This window comes from Ambystoma mexicanum, chromosome 2q, assembly GCF_040938575.1.
Source record: "Ambystoma mexicanum isolate Mex_15411 chromosome 2q, UKY_AmexF1_1, whole genome shotgun sequence".
Taxonomy (NCBI): domain Eukaryota; kingdom Metazoa; phylum Chordata; class Amphibia; order Caudata; family Ambystomatidae; genus Ambystoma; species Ambystoma mexicanum.
In genome coordinates, this window is record NC_090924.1 from 878,824,528 (window position 1) to 878,847,056 (window position 22,529).

General features: G+C 45.4%; 1 protein-coding gene across 7 annotated transcripts in view; it reads left to right on the forward strand.

Moving 5' to 3' along the window:
* The window catches only part of LOC138569804 (protein adenylyltransferase SelO-like), a 1,380,025-nt gene that overhangs the window by 597,925 nt on the left and 759,571 nt on the right, over positions 1-22,529 (forward strand). For all 7 annotated transcript variants that reach the window (XM_069648140.1, XM_069648139.1, XM_069648135.1 and 4 more), the window contains one exon: positions 17,459-17,526. In XM_069648140.1, the coding sequence (XP_069504241.1) occupies positions 17,459-17,526 (68 nt within the window). The remainder of the gene's footprint in view (positions 1-17,458; positions 17,527-22,529) is intronic.

Genomic DNA, 22,529 nt, shown 5'->3' on the forward strand with positions numbered 1-22,529 from the left:
TGCCAGTGGAAGGCAGTGCAACCATCCCCTCTTTAGAGTAAGCTTCAACTTGGCTATCCTTTCCTTTAACAAGCCGTTGAGCCTCTCACAGATCCCATTATATTCTGGATGATATGCCAACGAGAACTTGTGATTTATACCAAGCAACAAGCTAATCTGCTCAAACACTGTATTAACAAAATAAGCCCCGTTATCTGATCTCATAACTTTGCACACCCCCCACCTGGTCGAACACTTCCTTCACTAGAAATGTGGCCACACAGGTAGAGTCTCTGGGTGTGTACATAGACCTGCCTCTATCCATCTAGAGAATGGACACACCACAACAATTGAGTATCTGTACCCGTTGCATACTTGAATCATGTCGACATAATCGACATGCAAATGCTGAAAAGGCCCATTTGGCCTGGGGATGATTCCTCTCATTACTTTTAGTGTGTGCCCAGCAGTGAATTGCTGGCAGATTATGCATTTCACCCTAAAGAATGCAACATGCTCCGCTAAATTCGGTATGAACCAGTCTTCCGCAAGCGTTGCTGCTAAATTCTCTTGTCATATGAGACGGGTAATGTAACTGCTCCAGCTCTATTTTTAATATGGCTACAGGCATTACTGGTTTACCAGTGCTGTCTTATCGCCACAAGCTGTCAGAGGGGTTTAAAGAACACCCTCGAAGTTTCCACAGATTTTTCTCTTCCTGTGGTGCCTCCCCTTGGAGCTCCATCAATTGCATTTGCCCAATCGTTATAGGCTTCCGATGTTGCCCGTGCAACCATCATCCTTTCATTGTTGCACGCCACTTCCACTTCCATAATCGTCTCACTTTTGGATGCCATACGCTTGGCTTCTGCGTCTGCTGCTTTGTTCCTGCGTGAGACACAATCTGTCCCCTTGTTGTGGGCGGCGCATTTCATGATCGCTATGCCCACTTGGAGCTGTAGTGCCTTAATCAGCCTGTCCAATAAGGCTGCGTGCTGCACTGGCGTGCCGTCTGCTCGGAGGTAGCCCCTCCTTTTCCAGCGCGCTAAGCCTGCATGCTGTCATGATCACTGCTTCCAAGGAGTCAGGACCAGCCCAACGTCCTTGGAAACAGGCCCCTAACCCTAATCCTAGGCACCAGCCGGTCCCTACTGGGACCTTTTGGACCTTGTCCTGGCGCCGGTGGCACCAGGCTCATCAAAACCATTGGTCCCGGCACTGGAAGCGCCGGGCTCATAATTGGTGTGAAAGTGCTTGGGTGGACTTACCTGCAGCAGACCATCCTGCTTACTTACCAGCCACTTAGAAGCCCTCTGTGAACAGGAACTACTTTCTTACCTGGGTGGGGCAGCTCCACTCCCAGGATACAGCACTGGAACTCTTCTGGAAACTGGAACTCTTTTCTTACCTAGGCGGGGCCGTGGAAGAAGACGCCTCATCACTCCAAGGCTATTTAAACCACACCCGATTGATGAAATGTGCTTCGCGTTATTCTGCATCTGCAGCAGAACGCTCACCGAGTCTGTTCCAGCCTTTCTTCTTTCGATCCTGAACCTGCAAGAATTATACTTACCATTCCTGTATCCAGTCATCATCTGCACTTGCAGAAGACAAGAAACAACAGGTTAGCAAGGCAACCTTTACACGCAGTGCTTACTCACCTGATTCATCGGCAGCGGCCGTGTCTTCACGCTGCACCTCCGCCTGCAAAGATAAAAGCATTGTTATACTTACCGGCACGCCGTGAATTCCGGATTTCTTCATTCTGCATCGCCGCCTGTGAAGACAAAATATTGTTACAACTTACTGGCATTCCGCGGACTCCGGTGCTGCAAACCAACATCTGAAAGACAAAAGAAAAGACATTAAGCAGGTATTTACTTACGCCCATCACGCTCGTCGCCATAAAACGCCTGCGAATAGTCCAGCGTCTCTTTAACACGAACTAAACTGTAAGGAAAGAGACAGTTAGAGCGCTTGCCATACTTACGAATTTCCAGGCGCTTCACTCCATCTTCCATCTCAAGAGTCCTGCAATACATAAGGGAAAAGCATTATACAGAGTCTTCAATATTAACGTGCCACGCATTTAAAGACTATAAAGACAAAAGGTGTCCAGAAACTCACCGCTCGTGCAGATAACGACGGTAACCATCCTCTGAAGTCAGGAGGCATATGTTTCACCAGTGAAGGAACTGGCAACGGCACCCTGCATCAGACGCAGATGGAGAGCCCAGCATTCACCTATCTAAGGTGAGCACGTTGACCTGGGGGCTCTACGAAAAAGCTGGGAAGAGAGAGAGAGAGGGACATTCAACAACCCAGACCATTAACCCCCATATTCTTTCACCCGCAGAAACCTCACTCTTCGAGTTCGACACACAGTGCGAAGAGGTTCGACCCCAGAAGCCAATCGAGTCCTGCACATCACTTTTCGAGTCACAGACACCTTCCTGCCAAGACCCGTGCCTCCGTGGGAATCAGGTGAGCGTTACAATGCGCTGTCGACGTCACATAGGTAGAGTCGCTGTACACTGTTACTTCCTGGTCTGCGTGATTCTCAATGGCGAGTATCAACGCCAATAATTCTGCAGCCTGTGCTGAATATTGAGATGGTATTCATGCACAAAGAAGCACTTGAAACTCTCCATTTACTGTGTGCTTTATCACAGCAACGCCTGTGTATCTTTGCCCATCACTTTGTTTGATTCTCGAGGACCCGTCAATAAAGACGATCTCTCCTCTTGCCAAGGCATATTTTTTCACCCTGGTGATTTCATCATAGAACTCTTCATAGTTTGCGCAGTCATGTATCGGTTCTCCCTCAGTGACTGGTTCTGCGATGAACATAGCTGGGTTCACTATCTTACACCGGACTATCTTAATCGATGGGTTTGATATGATCACTTCATAAGCAGAAGCTCTCTGGGATGTCAATGTGCCCTTCGGTTTCTCTAGAATGGCAAATAATGCGTGCTTGACGTACAACGTCATGGAGCATCCCATCACAATGGTTGTAGGCTTCTCTTTGGCGAATGCTGCGGCAGCTAAACTTTGTTCGCATGGGATGTGGCCTCTCATTAGTGGGTCCAGGTTCCGACTGTAGTATGCTAGGGGCTTGTACCCTAAGGAGATTCTTTGAGCGAATACTGCCGTCATGACGCTGCCATTTTTTGTGTGAAAACAGGTAAAATTCCTCTACATAATTGGGAATTCAGAGAACTGGAGCTGTACAAATTGCTCTCTTGAGTTCAGCAAACCCTTCCTCCATGGCTTCAGACCATTCAATATTTTCCTTTGTCACTTGGGCCTTCTTTAGGGCTTGAAGTAAAGGCTTAGTATAAGAGCTGTAATCGAAAACCCATGCCCTAACATAGTTGCATCAGGCCTATAAAGCTCTCCATCTGCTCTATTGTGTGAGGCTTGGCCGTATTAAGCATGGCTTCAGCCCTTTCTGGGGTCACTTTCTTTCCCTCGTGTGAGATTAGCAGCACTTCTTGTTGACAATATTCCAACTTTTCTTTGTCAACTTTATATCCTTTCTCAGCCAATATAGTCAGTAGCTGAAAAGAATTGTGCCTGCATTGCTCTTCCACATATTGTAAGACAACACTTTTTGGTGCAATATTGCTCGAGTTCATCTGCAGGACTTTGTTGAAAATAGACGGAGACTCACAGTATCCCTGTGGCAGCCTTGTGCTTTTCAAACGCATTTGCCTGAACATGAATGACATCAAATGTTGTGAGTCACGGTGCAACAGGATTGAGAAAAATGCATTTTTCAAGTCCGTCACCGTGAAATATTTTGCTTCAACGAGTATATTACATAGAATTGTAGACGGGTTAGGGACTAAATGGAACTCAGCCTCAACAATATCATTTATTGGCTATAAATCCTGGATTAAACGCCACGACCCTCCCTTTGATTTTTTAATCGGATAAACCGCAGTATTGCATGATGACTCTGACGTCACTAAGATGCCCTGGTCCATCATGGCAGAAATTGTCTTAAAAATCCCTTCATCTGCCTCTTGGGACATGGGATATTGTCGGGATCTTGGTAGAATTGCTTGTGGTTTCAATTTAATTCCTACTTCTCCCACACCCTTCAAAAGGCCTACGTCGTAAGGCCCAGTAGTCCACACTGAGATAGGCACTTTAGCTATATCGTCATCAAAATATTCAGGACGTTTTAGTGCCAACATAATTTTCTGAGGTACCTCTCTTTTGATCATCGTTACCAGAAAGGTGATGCTTACCTCTACCATTGTCTCTCCCATTTCTGCTTCTTCTTCAAACAGATCATCGTCAGTGACGTCAGTCACTCGATATCCTTCTTCGATGGTGATAATCGCGCACCATTGTCTGCCCTCATCATCGTAACCGTCAACCAACACCACTTTCCCTCGCACTACAGCTGCGTGTATCATTAGGGGGAATACTTGTCTCTTTTCCTCATGCATTGGTATTCTAGGTCTGAATAAGAACTCATCAGGGTTTCTCATTACTTTGTCTGCAAGGCCTGGCTATGCCGCCATAAGCACACGCATGCCATATGCAAAAACCTCTGGCTTCAATGGTATGGCCCTCATGGCTATGTGGCCTGAGTATGCTCTAATCATTTCACATACATTTGAGTAGTGCATTCCTGGAGTGGAGCATACTATGCCCTCCTCCGTGTACAAAATTGTCATGTTCAACTTTGTCATTAGATCTCGACCCAAAATGTTTATTAATTTGCATTCTCCTATGGAGACTGGGAGTGTGTTTGTAAAGGGAACTCGACTGTGAGCTCCTGTAAAACTCTGAGTATCTATGGCCTCGCCTGACAAGGAAAACTTGCCTTCACGTATGCACGAGCGTGTTGCACCCGTGTCCACTAGGAAAGAATTTTCTTTAGCCACTATAACAACATCCGCACTGGGTTCCATGTGAGGGTCTGGTGTCACTGATAGGATAGAGCACATCAGGGTTCCCAGTGAGCTGTCCTAGTTCATATACAAGTTTGGCCCACTGTGCACTTGTAGATTTTCCTCATTCTCATTGTTGCTTCCCCTTCCAGGGTTCTGGGTCTGCCCTGTGCTCATCGTGTGTGACACCTGCAACGGTGCTTGCTGGATTTGTCCTTGTGAAAAACTGTCCATGCTGAGATTGTACTCCTTGTTGCGCTCCTGGTGCTTGTTGTTGCATTGTGTGATTCTGTGCAACGCCCTGTTGTAAAACTGCAGGTGGATTTGCCATGCCTGCTCCCGTTCCTTGGCCGTTTTGCACCATGCCTTGGTTTCTGCATGTGCGCACCAAGTGCCCTGTTATTCCACACAGCCAACATACTGGCGGTGGTCTGATTATTTGCCCATTTAACATATCCGGGTTCCATTTTGCACGTTTTGAAAGCCTCCTTGATTATTTTGGAAACCTCCCTGATTGCATCTGCCATACTCTTCCCCTAAATCCTCTTCCCTGTGTGTACATTACCCTGATTATTCTGTTGTGGACTAGCCACCTGCTGCATGTTTTGTTCAGCTGCGCTAGTTAGCATGGCTCCTTCAAGAGCATACTTTGATAGTTTCTTTTCGATCAATTTCGCTTCCTCCCCTTTTCGAGTTGCTTCCTTTTTGCGATTCTTTTCCTGCAGCAGACTACAATAATGTGCAATAGTTAACTGTATTTCAGCCCAAGGTTTAGCCTCGACTCCTACCAAATTCTTGAGTTGTTTTTGTACCGGTTCTGGCAATCCTTGGCACAATATATGGTAAAACACAGGTATGGATTTTGTCCAAGATTCATGCGTTTCAAGCACCCAGGCGTCTTGGAAATTCTGTATATAAATTAGCGGATCTTCAGAATCCTTCATTTTTCGAGTCATTATAGCTCCAATATCGGAAGTATCTGGGTAAAGTTAGTGCTTTCCATACTGCTGCTCTGCAATTATTAAATGGTGCTCCATCATGTGCGGTATTGATTGTGGTTACACCAGGGTACCCTGCCCGTGCCCACACATCATCTGCTCTGTCACCAAGTATGGCGATTAGGAGACCCTTAATGTCCCCTATGGCTAACGTGTTCCCCCCCTGTCATTTTTTCTAACTCATGTATCCACTTTCCGGCTCCCGATGTCAGCATTGCAAGCTTGTTTTTTAAGTTTTCCCGATCCATGTGTGGCCATGCAATATATTGTGTTCTTACTCTCCCCATCTCTAGTAGCGGAAACTGGAATGCGTAGCTCTCCTTTTCTTCTCTCATTGTTCTCCTGTCTATTGCAGTGGTAATATTCCCGCATCGCAGTCTACCTGGCAATGTCCTTAGTCTGTCTACATAGGGTGGTGAAGACACCCCCCCTCTGACCATGAGATACTTCATGTCGGTCAGACTGCGTGGCTGACTCTGATGCCCTTGGTGCAGACTCGCTAGTGTCTGACCATCGTATCCCTTTTTCTCTTGGGGGGAGTCTTTCGCTTTGCCTCCCTTCTTCATTTTTCTCGTGCTCCTCTCCTTTGGAGTCGGACATTGTTTGTTCCCAATTCATGCAACTTCTTGTATCCTCTTTACTCCTACTTATTTCTAGCCTATCCAGGTATAGGCTCTATTCCTACTACTTCGGGTGACATCCTCAGTGTCCTACAGTTGAGTGCTTTCCAAGCACTCTTCTTCCCTCTCTCTATTTGTTCTAGCCTCATTTCATCATATATTTTATTGATCGTTTCTTTGATGCTTCTGGTGTCGAAGTCATCTTCAATATTTGCCCTAGACGTGCCTGGTACTGAATCGTACAGAGGAAAGAATTCTTCAATGAATTCTTCAGTCTACAACTGGATCGGGTTTTATAACCTCCCTCTCGAAATATTCAAGATCGCGTGCTCTTTGTCATCGCTTCCGTTCGATATCGTCATTAAATTCTTTGTGCTTCCTCGCCTCTTCTCTGACCCAATCTTCTTCCTTTCTCTTTTCATTTCTACGTTCATCTGCCCTTTGTATTTCCTCATTTCTTCGTCTCCTTATTCTTTTCTCAAGTATCCTTTGCTCTTCTTCTAACCTTTGCTGTTTCTGTCTGTCTGGATCGTAGGCTGCTCTTAGGTTGCGGTCGAGCTGTTTTTCTTGCTCCTCGCGATATAGCTGTTCTCGCCTTTGTCTGTCTTTCCTTCTTATCCTTTCGTCTCTTAACTCCTTTTCTTTCCCCTTTCTCTGTGTCTCATCTAACCTCTCCTTTTGTCTTGTGTCATCAATGCCATTGAATTTCAATAAAATGTGTCCTCCCATCCATTCATCTTTCGCGAATGCTATCTCATCAGTTCTGTTTCTGCTCCCTTTCAATCTCTTCCCTTCTCTCTCCTTGTCGAGAGATACACTCGTCTGTGCCTGATCTTTCCTTTCATCATCGCGTCTCCCCTTGTCCCTTGGGACCGCAGAGGTAATATTCTTGTCCTTATCCTTCCCTTGATTTTCGTCACTACTATGTGTAGGTGACTCATATGCGGGGTTGCTGTACCCCGTGGCTGCCTTGAGTTCCCTCAACGGGTATAATCCCTCGTCCTTACTTCCTTCAGTTGTCGTTTCGGGTGGGGCAGGTGGCCCGGTAGGCATCTCACCCCCCTCAGTGCATACATTAAGTATCCAATCTGTTGGCGGCTCTTCCTCCTTTGTTTGTTCGTACATTTTCCACAATTCAAGAACAGCAAGGCGGTTTTCTAGCTTCTTTCCTGTGTATGTGGCGTGCAAATATGTTGTCATATGTTGTAAGACGGCTTTAGATAAAGACCCATTTTGTGGCCATGGCATAAACATCTTGTGGGCAGTACCTTTAATCCACTTGGTGCTATACTTTTTTAGCTTGGGTGCGTGTTTTGGCAATTCCTTGCATAAATGTGCTAATGGAGTTATGTCTTCCATGTTTAAATCTATTCCCTTTTGTCTTATATAACACTTGTCAATGCTCTTGTGTGGTTTAAAACAACTTGTGACAATATGAGCGAGCACCAAACACTGCAAGCTCCAATCCAAATGTTCCACAAAAATTTGATATTACCAATTTTAGATAAAGACCCATTAGATAAAGACCCATTTTGTGGCCATGGCATAAACATCTTGTGGGCAGTACCTTTAATCCACTTGGTGCTATACTTTTTTAGCTTGGGTGCGTGTTTTGGCAATTGCTTGCATAAATGTGCTAATGGAGTTATGCCTTCCATGTTTAAATCTATTCCCTTTTGTCTTATATAACACTTGTCAATGCTTTTGTGTGGTTTAAAACAACTTGTGACAATATGAGCGAGCACCAAACACTGCAAGCTCCAATCCAAATGTTCCACAAAAATTTGATATTACCAATTTGCTCAAAAAACATCAATTGATGTGCGATTTTGTCTCAGCTATTTAATCGCGCAAATTTATAATCCGTTCTCAGTGACATCACAACAAAACATGTAAAACAGACACTTAACAGACTAGACGGACACCAGCTGGACACAGATACCTCCGCCTCTAATCATTTACCTCTTCATGGAGTGTAAACGTACCCCTGTCACAACGTCTTTAAACGTTGTGGTAGCCTAGTCGTTCCCTATTATGTGGGACTCTGGGTACATGTTTCTTCTAGCCACTATATCAGCATAGGAATAAGGCGAATCCTCTCACTTCTCGGGTGTCTCTCCCAGTAACCTCTCTCTTCTCGGGTGTCCTCCCCGGTAAATTTTATTTATTCAATTATTCTCGAGTCGTTATCCCCTCATATATATACAGCCTTTTCTACTTGTAACTATATTTTGTCTTCCCTCCTCCCTCCGTTACCTTTTTCCCTTTACTTGTTCTAAGGCATGCACTGTTTGCCAAAGCACTACATTTTTTCTTCACTCACCATTCGCATGGTTCGTCTCTGGGATCACCGCCTATGTTATCGCCTTCTTCAGATTTTCGCCAGATCGGCTGCCCGTAGGTATGGGAAGGGATGTGTTGGGAAAACGGGTCCTTCAGGCCCTGACTGCAGTCTCTTGCTTACGCTACCATTGTCTACGGGGAGCTTCGCGGTCTACTCAGCCGAATGGCAAAGGACTTGTGATATTGCCGAAGACCTACAGTTACTTTATGTCGACGGTCAAAAGGTGTCTGTCTTCAATCAATAATCGATAGTCGATAAACCATCCTCTGCTACCAAGTGTATCGAAAGACCCCCATCCGGCCCATAGAGTTGGGGCTTGCTCTGCAATACTTTAAGACAAAATAGCTGCACCTTGAGATGGATGGGGGTGCTGGTTTTCTTGCTCCAACACCAATCAATAAGGACAACTCAATGGTTTGGCAAAGGGGAGTCCGTTTAATGACAAGTACAAAAAACGGGGAAACATGGAAATCGACACTGATGCAGCAGCCCGTCTCACTTCAACTCCCTCGGACTTCATACAAAACATAACTTTTATCCCAAAAAGCGTCATCATCTGACGTGTAACACTCAAAAGTTAACATGCAATTCTATTGGTTGGAAAAAGGTAACTTTAATATAGGTGCTATATCTGTATATGGTAAGGGGATTGGGTAACTACTGTCAGGTGGGGGCATCTAAGCCCTTCCTTCAACAATGACTACAGTAGACGTCACTAAAAGTACGACGTCTCATTGGTTCTACTAACTATAACTATTGGACCCTAGATTATTTGGTCCATTGTGATTGGGTTGGCATCAACCCCATGTATAAATCTCCACTTTGCTAAGCAGCACGCAGAACGGTCAACCAGGTGCAGGGTGTCCCCCAATTCACCCTGCCTTTCTACAGTCAATCATCACTTTATGGGCTATGTATCAATTAGTTCACTGTGGTTGGCCTCGAAACTGCATCTTCTTGTCTCGAGAAAGTTCTGATATCTCTGTCTGGGTGGGTGCCAAGCATAGGTGTGCAATGGTGCCTCTTCTCGCTCGGCTGGTCACGTGCTAGCACACCATGGATTTACCTCGTTTCTTTCAATTTGTGCCTTTGATTTTAGTTTCACCCTTCCACCTGCTTACGCCTTCTTATCTCGTTCCTTCAGTGGCAGGATATTCTGTTCTTAGCTTCAATTAGAAGTAGCTACTGTTCATAGCTTCTATTGATATGACCCTGGGTTCCCCGGCACAAGCTGCCTCTGTTGAGTTTCGATTCAGCCTTTTTCCTCGTATTACTAAAATATGAAACTTCTTGCGTTTGGCCTGTAATAACCTAGGTCAGTTCTGCTTTTTAGTGCCAAGTGGACTAGCACTTATACAATGTGCTTCGTTTTGAGGTAGATTGTGTAAAATGGCGCTTGTCGCTCTATTCTTCTACTTAGCATAGCAAGCTGCACTGTTTTCTTAGCTTTCTTGCGGTTACAAGTGTTAGCTGGTTGAATATCTTCATCCTGCTTATAGTTTAAGCTCCTTTGCCTTTTATCAACGCTCTCTTCTTTAGTTTCACGATATCTTTATTCATGGCGTTTCGTCTTTGTGTCATCCTTGAGTCATCATATCTTCTATGGGTGTGTTAGTCCAGACCCTCGTGACGTTACCATTCGTCTTCCATTGAGAACTTTTTGTGTTCTTCTTGCACAGTACTTAAGCAATCTTCATTTCGTCTCATTTGCTGGTAGGGTTTTCTCAATGGGTACCTTACTGCCCATGGTTGTCTGGTTATTGGTACTTCAATAGGTAGGTGTCATTCTTCTAATAGGTACTGGGCAGAGCCCTACTGCAGCTCTCTGCTGGTTTATCTGCTCATCATATGTTGCATATTTCGGTGTGAATGTTCCTGGTACTTCAAATGGGTGACTGGAGTACAGGCTATATTTGGGACATCCTCTACACTCCCCCCCTCCGGTCAATTCATCCTCTACAAGCTGAACTAAGATAATTTCTGAGAATGACTGGTTAATGTGCTAAGTATGTGCCTGAGTATGCAACATTAACGGATCCTCTTAGACGATTCTTGAAAAAGGAGATGGTATTCACGTGGGATGAGAAATGCAAGGAAAGTTTTGAATCAATCAAGGGAGAACTTGTCAGTGATTGACAATTAGCTTATTTTAATCCAGAATGGGAAACTGAGATCACGGTGGATGCTAGCCCAGTGGGGTTAGGAGCAATTTTGGCACAAGTGGAACCAGGTAAAGAATGTGCAAGGCACATTGTGACATATGCGAGTCGTGCTTTGAGTAAAATTGAACCGGCATACTCACAAGCAGAAAGAGAGAGTTTAGCTGCTGTGTGGGCTTGTTAAAAGTTTCATCACTTTGTGGTTGGAAAACCATTCACTCTCATTACGGATCATCAAGCCCTGGCCTCCACCTATCGAAAGATGGGGAATACGCTTGCAGGAGTATGACTATGTTATTGTACATAAACCAGGAAAAGAGGCTAATCCTGCAGACTATTTGTCCCGGCATCCAAGAGAAGAGCCTGATGTTGGGATGCAAACAGAAGCAGAGGATTGTGTGTCATATTTATCACTAAATGCTTTACCACCAGCAGTGTCCAAGGAAATGTTTATGGAAAAAAGCAAGAGTGATCCTACAATTCAGGCAGCAGTGCGGCTTACCATGGCTGGTAAGTGGAGGTGGTTAGAAAAGGAGCAAGGAGGAGAAGGAGGGGTAGATATGAAGGTTCTTCAAAGGTTGGTAGTGAATTGACAGCTACAGATGGTGGAATACTTCTGAGAGTAAATAGACTTGTGGCTCCGAAAAGTTTGAGGAAAGTCCTTGTGATGCTGGCACATGAAGGGCATCGTGGAGTGGTGAATACAAAGAAGATATTAAGAAATCCAGTATGGTTCCCTGGCATGGATGTGAGTATTGAGGACATTCTAAAGAACTGTTTTGCATGCCAGGTGTTTGCATCTAATAGTAATGTAACTCCTCTTCAGATAGTGCCGTTACCTGATGGTCCGTGGAACAGGGTGGCTCTTGATTTCTATGGTACTCTGGAAGAGGGAGGATATCTGTTGGTAGCCTTGGATAAATACTCTTGATTTTCTCTGGTGAAGCATGTGATGTCAACTGCATTTCATCATGTGGCGGTGGTTTTGGATGAAATTTTCAGTGAATGGGGCATTCCCAAGGTAATCAAAACTGATAACGGTCCACCATTTCATGGACATCAATTTGGAAAATTTGCGTCACATCTGGGTTTTAAACATCAAAATGTTACACCGCTGTGGCCTCAAGCAAATGGTATGGGTGAGAGGTTCATGCTTGATTTGAAATGGGCCCGACAGAAGACTATTGTGGATAACATGGCATTACCTCAAGCTGTTTCGCAGATGCTACAAAGCTATCGGAACACTCAGCATGAAATGACTGGATACTCACCATCAGAGTTAATGATACGTTATAAACCTCGAACCAGACTTTAATTGGATGATTATAAACTGGAGGAGGATGATGAGATTAGAGAGCGTGATATGATAAAGAGAAGAAGGGTCAAAGAATTGACTGATAAGAAGAGCAAAGCCAAGGATGTTTGTAATGATCTGAGGTATTGCCTTCATGTCAGTAACTCGTTCAGGCAGCTAAGGTGATGTCATATGAAAGGATCTTGGAGTGGAGTGGAATGTTGTGTGTGCTTGATTCGAAGGCTGACAGTTTGTGGAGAGAGTGCGGCTGACCATGGGGGCTGGTGGATGTACATGTCTTCATCTTGATCTGTAACTGAGAACTGAACTCTGGCACTAAAATTAATAAAAGTGCTCATATTATAAAAGACTGCACAAGATTTGTTACGAACGGCCAGCTTTGTTACATTGTTCGCTTGGGAATGGGAGAGTCTGTGGTAGTGAGACAAAGAATGCGTACAAAACTGGATTCAAGATATAAACCCATGATTCTAAAAGTGAAAAAAATCAAGGGACCAATGATCACCACAGCGGGAGAAGACAACTATGAAATTCTTTCGGCGAATGTTTCAAGAAGATCATAATGGTGACTGATAATGATGAAGAACATGATGTAATGGTATCTGGCAGTTCTATGTTGGATGATATCTACATGGGCTCAAAGGATATTTCTGGTCATTCTGAACTTGTGGGTGGTGATGATAACGTTCCTACTGTTGCTGGTATGTCAAGTTCTTGTGATTTAGGGCATTGTGATAACCCTGAGTCATGGGACATAGTTGTTGTGAGGAGTCTTCCTGGTAGGGTGATTCGTAAGCTAGATCGATTAATTGAACAAATATAGAAGTGAAATCATCAATCTGTAAATACAAAGTTATATGATATTTAAGTACTGTTAATGGTAATTTTATTGATGTATAAGTAATCAGTTAAAAGGGGGGGTTGTTATATGTTATGTTAGCTGCTTATTATATGAGATAATCTAAAGATCCCTATGAGTGAGGTAATGGAATGTGGAATGGACCTGGGGAGGAATTCTGGAATGTGGGGACGGGCAGGGGTCAGTTAGATTATAGAAATAAATGAAAAAGGACTCAGATTAAAGGCTCCTGCGTATTAATATAGTAATTATAAACAAGACATATCAACCGTTTCTCCCTCCCGGTGCTGTGGGAACAGCGCTCTGCTGGCTGGTGGTGCTCGGCTCGTCGTCTGCTGGTCGCATCTCTCCTGCCCTCAGGATGCTGCCGTCACCCGGCTTCCGATAGTGCTTCTCCTGAGTTGTGCGGGGTGCGATGCTCGCCTGTCAGAACTGCAGCTGTTTCGGATGAGCAACTGGTGTGCGTCCGAGTCCCTCGGATAAACTTCTGTGTGCTCACCTGCATCTTGTTTGCTTAGGGTCTGCACTGCCCTATTCGCTAATTACGCTGAGGAATGGGAACCGGCCCCTTTAGTTTCTTGCCGTTGTGTACCTAGGTTACCTGGGTGCTCTGATTCACGACGGGGTGTTCTTTTGGCGTTTTAGTGTTTTCCTTAAGGATATCAGTATTATAGTATGCAGTCTGGAGTGGGAGCTCCGAAGATTCTCCTCCTCATTGGTTGCTCTCTGGCCACGCCTCCAGTTGTAAGTAACTTTTCGTGGTTGCTCCTTTGCAGCCCTCCCAACACACTGCTCCTACTGTGCTGTTCATCATTTCTCCTCTGGGTGTGGTTTGGAAAAACAGTTCCATTAGCAGGAAGCCGGGTGAAGACTTGTGAGAGGCAGAAGCTCAGAAGCTCTGGACCCCGGGCACAGCTGGCAGGAGGAGTTGGCACCAGATGATTAAGAGCGGGAGGAGTAGGGGGGTAAGGGTTACGGCAGAAGTGAAGGCTGTGCAAGTCAGACAGCTCTGGCTCCCTGGCAGCACATGCAAGCCCACCTGTCCCCCCACCACCCAGGCCAACCAGAATCTCCATCTGGGATCACATCTGTTGTCTTTAGTCCAGTTGTTAAAAATGTACTTTCGTGGTAAAAGCAAACTTTTGACTTTTATAGGGGGAGACCTGGGCACTTGCATCATCACTAAGGATTTTCTTCAAATTTTCTCAGGGACACAAAGCACTGGCATGGATTTTCTTGAAATGTCCAGGTGTGCACAACGCTGTTATGTTTGTGTGTGTCTGTGTGCATGCACTGTGTTGGTATGTGCAGTGTGTGTGTGTGTGTGGGGGGGGGGGGGTCAGTGAGTGTATACGCTGTTTGTGTGTGTTAGCAGTGTTGGTGTATGTGGTAGGGTGATCAAGGGACTGAAACCTCAAATGGTATTACACCTACCTTCGGAGCAGGGGTGATCCAGCCACCAGCCTAATAACACAAAATTGGATAATGTATATTGTGGGCTGCCATTGCTACCTCACGACAGTCCAATGCCAGAGCAAAGGGGCTAGGCTTAACCTACCATTTAAAGCCTTCTTTTTTGTAATGCCTACTGGGTGGGGAAGAGGGGGCCCAATTGGATAGGGAAAGATTGCCAATTGGAGGAAAAGGATGGGGTTAACAAAGCCCCCAGGAAACAGGAAGTTGTGGGTTGTTCAGGTGAGGTCAAAGGAGGTGGAGATGGCACCTAGAGACAAGCCTGCGGAAGGATGGTAGAGGCAATGTTTGGCGCAGGTGAGGCATTGGTTAGTGAATGTAAGTGTTATTATGTTGTGAGTGGGCATGGAAGAGTAAAGAGTGTGGTTAGGTGAGACAGCGTAGGTAGTGACTGTGAAGTGTTTGCGTGTGAGTGAAAGGAGGGTGTCTTAGTAGAAAGTGGGTGGAGTAGTAGTGTGGAGGAGGGAGTGGTAGTGTGGAGGAGGGAGTGGTACTATGGAGGAGGGAGTAGTGATGGAGGGATGACTTAGGAGTGAGACACACTAGGGAAAGAGGAGATAGACGTAGGGAGTAGAGTGGGATGAGTCGTAAGGAGGAGAGTAGTAAGGAAACAACATCAGATAGTGAAAGTAAGAAGGTGGTGTGGGTGTTACAGACAGTGGCGTCGCCAGGAATCTAATTTAGGAGGAGCACAGAGGGGGCCAAAGACAAATGTAGGGGCCACAGGCAAAAGTAAGGGGAGAACATGGTCACTGCTGGTCTTGGGTAGGGGGGTCACACGGGGGGGCACATGGGGGGCCCTGGCCCCCCAAGGCCCCTCCCTAGCGACGCCACTGGTTACAGACAAGAGACCAAATTGGGCAGAGTGTCTGAAAGGTACATTTCTAACACCAATTTAGAATTTCTAACCATTGGATACAGTGGTTACAGTGTATTAAGTCCCCATGGGAGTATAGATAGAAAAAGCAAATTGCCTCTAGGTATTCATCTCCAGTGAAAGTCAGAACTAAGACGGTAGGGGTCAATAATCAGTATTTACTAACCTTGAGGTTAGGGATGCCTAGGTTAGGGAGGAGGGTGTTTTAGACGAGCGAGAGGGATGTTCATAGGTCCAATTAAAATATTAATAAAAATCCTTGAACTGTCTTGGTGTCTTGAAGTGTTTCTTGAGCCATTTGTGACATAGGGCAGCGTGTGTGTGCGTACAGAAGGCAGTGTGTGTAAGTGGGCAGTGTGTTTTGGGGCACAGTGTGTGTTGTAGTGTGTGGTGGCAGTGTTAGTGTGTGTAGGAAGTGAGTTTGTGTGCAAACTTTGGGCTGTGCGTTTGTGGGGGGAATTGTGTAGGGCCAATGGGTGTGAAGAAAAAGTGTGGGAACAGTGTGTGCGGTTATGTGTGCATGGGGGCAATGTTTGTGTATGTGTTTGTGCATGTGTGAGGGGAAGTTCATGTGTGAAGGCAAACGTGTGCATGAATGTTTATGGGCAGTGTGTGTGTTTGTGTGTGCGAGGCAGTGAATGTGTGCAGGGTCAGTGTGTGGGGGCAGTGCTAGTGTGTGTGTGTGTAGGCAGTTTTAGTATGTTTGTAATGCATGTGGGTAATGCCTGCCAATCTGTGTGAGAGGAAGTCTGTGTGGGGCAGTCTGGAGGCTGTGTGTGGGTGCTCTTTGTGGGGCCAGGGGAAGTGTGTGTGGGCAGTGCGTGTGAATGAGGAGTGTTTCAGGGCAGCATGTGTGTGGAGGCTGGGTGTGGCGTTGTGTGTACTTGAGGGGAATGTGTGCCGGTATGGGAAAGGTGTGTGGGTCTAATGTGTGTGGGTGGGACTGTGCTTGGGGCAGTGTTCATGGGTCAGGGTTGGTGTAGGTGTTTGCGGTAATGTGGGAGGCAGTGTATGTGGTCAGTATGTTTGGGGTGGTGCATGGGGATGTAGTGTGTGGGGGGCAATGCGTGTTGTATGGCCAATGTTTGGGCTACTGTGCAGTGAGTGCATATATGTGTGTACGTAGGCAATGTGTGCGTGGAGTTCAATGTATGTGGGGTCAGAGTGTATGAGGGTATGTGGCGGGGAAGTGCGTGTGTGGGAAAGTGTGAGTGGGGAGTGGCAGTGTTTGTGGGCAGAGTATTTTGAGGGGAAGCGTGTGGGGTGGCACTATATAAACATTGTGTGGTAGGGAAGTGTGTGAGGGGTGTGGCAGTGTGGGGCAGTCAGTGTGCGGTGGGGGCAGTGTGTTGGGGAATTGTTTATGGGAGGTAGTGTGAGTGGGCAGTGTATGTGTGTGGAGCAGTTTGTGTGAGAAATGTGTGTGTAAAAGGCAAGTGTTTGGTGGGCAATGGTTGTGTGTGGTGTGTGTGTGTGTAACGCGCGTGTGGCCAGTGTCTGAAGACAGTGTATGTTGGGCAGTGTGTGCTGTGTGCCAAAGCTGGCAGTGTGTGCATGCCTGTGTGAGTGTGTGTTCAAGGTTGCTGTGTAGCGCTGACAGGCATGCATATTTTAAATCAGTGTTCTGAACAAGCTTGCCGTGAATACACATCTCTATTGTTCATTCTGCATTCAGTGAGATAGCGTTTCCTCTCATAGAGCTGCATTGCCTTAAGTAACACGCTAACATGCCAGTTTGTTAACGTGACGTTGCTGTAGCGAGGATGCAACTTGTGCTTTGGCATTTCACGGTGATTGCCGTATGTCATTGATCGACTTTGCATAGGTTGACGTTTTAGGAGGAGCTTCAACAGAATACAGTTAAAGTTGTATTACAGAGTAGAACAAAAAGCGTGTTTAATGTTTGCCTCTCATCTTCTTCTAGTTTGGTTGTAAGCGATGATGTCGTGTGGAGAGACCCGTTCTACAATGGAGCCGTACAAAAGGAAAGAGGTATTTATTTACAAGCTACACCTACAAAAGTATATGCTCAGATGTCCAACGAGAGCAGCTAAATTGGTTGCCCTTTGTGGACATTTTAGGACATTTGAGGACTTGCCAGTACACAAGATTTGCAAAACGAGCACCTCTTCAGGGAATGTCAATGTAACAGGATGCATTACATGTTCTGATACATTATTTATGTTGATTGTTCTTCATAGTAGTAGCAATAGTGAAACTTAGTGTTACCTTTTTTGAAAACTGTTGTTGCGTCATTCTGCCTAAGTTTGCTTAAGAAATGCATGCTGAAATGGGAAGGAAAAGACAACCAGACAAGAGACATGCAAGGGAATAACAGAAGGCAAGCAACAAACAGTGACACATTGCCCTGCTGTTCATATTCCAGACACACAGGGGCACATTCTCAAAAAGCAGAGCACATTAAAGGAGCGCAGAGAATGCACTCATATCATTTGTGATACTTTTAGAAATGTGCACGTCAGCCTATTCTCAAAGGTGCCCTGAGCATTTCGGGAGTGGTTGGACAGTAGCGTGAAGATGCGTTGTCCAGACCCCTTGCATGTGTCCAGCGCATTTCATAGAGACAGGGCTTTAAAGGGACCTTCTCTGTGAAATGCTTTAAAAAGAGCATTGCTTGCCCCCTTTGGGGAATGTAAATGCAAGTGTGACCGCTGCAATGTGGCAGCAGTGCAGAGTGCTTCCCATTGATGTTAGCGCGCTCAGGGCCGGTCTTGCACCAGATTGCACCCCAGGCGGGAAGCATCGTTGGTGCCCTCCCACCCCCAATCCAACCAGCTGAGCTATATCCGTAATAGGTATACTCTTGATGTAGCATAGCGGGCGGAAATCAGAGTTCTATTAGTGGAATTTCCACTGAACGCAGCAAACTCATGGTACGCACTTTAAACACTGCATTTTACTCATAACAAGAAGATGCATACATTGGTCAAATAATGGCTACAAGCAGATGGGGTTATCACTGAGGTCCTTCTGGGCTTGTCTACATCTTGAATTTAGTAAGACCTAGAGGACAGTTTAAGGAGAGCTCTAGTTTTCCAATGTCAGGTGTGAAATAATTCACCATCCCTGGCTTTTAGGTTCATAAAAAGAAAACGGGATGTTTAAAAAAGAAATGCACCAAGTTATGTCGAAAGATTTTTAGTCATCTAGCTCAGGTGACCAGCCTAGTTTGTACTTGATTCTTCTTAATCTTTTGCAGCCACACTTATCAAGATGTTAGTAGTGAGTAATAATATGGCAAGAAGATGCCAAGTTTGTGGCCCATAGCTCCATTCTTATAGGGGGTAAACTCACTTTCTAAATGCTGCCTGCTACTAACACGAAGGGCCTAATTCACAGAAGAGTTTTATAATGGCAAAACACCATTGGAAAATGCTCTGTGAATCAGGGCCTAAGAGTTACCGATCAGGTATGTGAATAAAATGCAGCAAACTAATTCTGAGGAAGAAGAGGCTAAAACACTTTAACTGAATGTTTTTCATTCCCTGATGGAAGATTTAGTTGGACATTGAAGTCACCTTGACCCAGCTTCCCCTCCCAAGCGAGCACAAAATAAATACTTTCTATTTGTGAATAATCACTGTCCATTCTGGTCAGAGGAATTAGATTGGCTCAAAGTGGCACACGCAGTATTGTATTTTGCATTTTGTTTTTATTTGTGAATGAGCATAGTGCTTAGAAGCCCAGAACGCAGTGTCACCTGGTGCACGGAACAGTCCCATTGCTGGGTGCTTAGCCATATTGGAAGGTGGCAGCACAGGAGCACATAGAATGCATCTCCACAATATGTAGCTGCTCGCGTCTATTCCTGTTCTCCCTGGTCTCCTCACTCCTTTCCCAAGACTCTGCCAACCCGAGGCTCCTCTTTGAAGGCATTGGGGTGATAGAAAATGTGCTAACAATATTGGTTCACTGTGCCACCATCATCCTCATAAGTGCACACATCTCCTGAAAAGGGTTAAGCTGTACAAATTGCCCCTGAATGGTTGTAATAATTCTACATCAGGGTGAATCCAAAGAAACACCAAATTTGGTTGGAATATTAAAAAATACTCTGATGTGCCAGGGCTCCTGCTGTAGTCTCTCTGTGCCACGGTGGGGGTTGAGCCGTTCTCATATATATTTGTCTGTTCTCCGCGTTTGATGTCCTTGTTCTATGCGCATTTTATTTGACTTCACAAAATTGCCCGGGTTTTTGGTTTGTAAAATCTGGTCACAGTGTGCATCTGACATCTGCTGCCTTTCATTTTTCCGCTGTAGGTGGGGTGCTCGTAGGAATCAGTTCTGAGCGAGAAAAGGTTACTTCGAAGATTATGGCTCGTGTGTCAAATTAGGGGCCTGGATGGAATATGGGCTGGCAGTCCCTGTGTTCTCCTTTTCATTAATAACATATCTTGTCACAGCTTCTTAGGGGCTGCAGGCTGTGGGGAATGCTACAGATTTTTCTGCAGACTGACACGTGAGTGTCGTGACAGATTGCACCCCAGTTCCTCCTGCCATTCAGAGGTACTGGACTTCCAGGAATTCCCCCGGGTGGACGCTATTGGACTAAAGCAATTCCCTCGGCGGTTCTGGACTTCCAGAAACTCGCCCATATTCTGTGCAGAATAGTCCACTCCGGGTGATGCTGAAGTGGTCAGAAAAAACACACATTTTGGGTTTGAATGCAGATGAGTGCCATCAGCCGTGCCTGCTATACCTGCTTCACCCTCCATACTCTTACTAGAAAGGAGGACCTATATTGGTTCCAGCTTTTCACTCCGTTTTTTGCGAGGTGGAAGGGCCACAGCATTCTGCTATTTTTGCACCAGGTCTATCCTGCGAGACAGTAATAATTTAATAATTTAGCATTTATATAGCCCTATGATCCCTCGGGCATCTGAGCGCTGCTTATTACTACCCACAGTGTGTGGTGCTCATTTATCGACCTTGGAAAGATGAAAGCCTGAGTTTGGCACTGCCAGGATTCGAACCTGGGCCAGCAGGTTCTGCACCGATGTCAAAGCAAGCACTCTACTCGCTGTGCTATCGGACCGGCACAGTGATACATGAATAGGGGTTGGGGGGGAGAGGGATGGGGACAGCCAGTGGGCTCACACCACAGGGAAGGGTTTTATTGCACTCCCAAGGATTTGTTTGCTGCTCTAACACAAGAGGACCATGTGAGGATTATAAAGGGACTTCAAAAGCATTCACACCTCTGGGCAGACCTGGGGTGCGCCTTTCTGGAAGGAGGTGGCCATTTGCCTGTGCCATCTGCAGCCAGCTGTTTCATGCCACCTTACCTGCCACTTCCTCAAAAGGCCATTAATGGGGGGGGGTTAACATACGTTGGCTCTCGATAAATGGGCCAACGACTTATCACCCAGTAATGTCACAAGGACAACCAAATTATTTCTGAAAAGAAGTCACGATGGGGCACTCTGGAATCATTATATTTGTTAATTGTCGTTAATGGGTACACAGAACTGGGTTTGTTAATTTTCCCTATATCGCCACTCTAAATGCGTTATCCCAAAATAATGCCACAGTAGGTCTCAAACTCCAACCAGATATCCACAAAACAGAGTGACATTTTGGAGTATTTCTTGCTGGGGGCATATATTGCTAAAACAAATTAAAATCTTACAACGTACCATTGGAAATGTCTTCGCGTTTGGCATTTATGTCAAAGGCGCAAATATACATTTGGACGAAGGGGGATCTAAAAATGTTTCTTTGCATCAATTGACATCCATTACACCATTATCATATTTTCCGTTTCTTAAACTCAGCAAAAATACCTACATATCTCCTTGCAAACAATGGCAACATGTATTTTCAATTCGCTCTAGATGTTTGAAAAGGTGAGCTAAAAGTCTGGCACGGTCATTCCTCATGATCTTGCTTTCTGAAGCAATCTGTCAGGCAACAAACTAAACTTGCCGATAAGAGAGAAGCAGACGCTTAATAACAAGCAAGTCTTCTTTGAGCAGCGTTAAAAAATGTTGGTTGCAGAGAGCACGAGTCCTACCGTAAAGCCGAGAAGAACAGACAAACGGATTAATAACGAAATGGCAGGTTCCTGCAGACGGGTGTAGCCTGCCAGCAGGGTCGGACTGGGACACGAAATAGGCCCGGACACCCAAAAAAAGTGGCCCACCCCTCGCCTAAAAAAAGTGCCTCTCAAACCATCATCCGTGAATCGGGTAAATTCACGACTTTACAGAAAATGCTATCCCAAAAACTCGCACCTGGATAAATTGCCCTTTGCAACTGGGTGGCCCACTTTTCAAAATGGGTCCACAGGACACATTACGCACGGAGCCTCAAAAATGGTTTGTAGCGTGCAACAATTTATATAGCGCCATTTGTTCGCACCAACATATGGATACTTTTGTTTACATATGACTGTTGTGATGTTTAAATGTCCTGTCCTCTCAGGGTGCAGAGCAGTCGACCATTGACTGATGCCTGGACACCTAGTGCACATTATTTCATAGGCTTAGCCATTCTTGTATGTCACATGTATTTTAGGCCTGGCCGTTTAAGGTTTGTCTTTGGTCTCGTTATGCCTTAATGTGTTCATGGGTGTGTAATACATGGAAGGGGGCATTAATGCCTGTGCCCTCCGGACTCAGGCCACACCACAACTCCAGGGGAAACCTGAGGCAAAATGGTGTTGCCCCGGCACCCTGGTCTGCCAGAGAAAGACTGTGGGTGTGTTTGTGAGCGTGGCAGAGAGGGGGTGGCCCTTATGATTTGAATACTTGGCATAGCATACACTGTCCATATATTTGATGAGAATACAGTGGGAAGACCGAAAACAATCTCCCTATGCATAGGATGTTTTATCAAAATTGTTTACTGAAAGTTTACTGGATGTTAATAAACCAAACTACTCAGTAGTGCTCCTTTTATTGCATCCAGTTGGACTGCTTGGCTAACATTTTTTGTATTGTCAGACTTTAAAACATCCAGCAATCAGTGGTTGA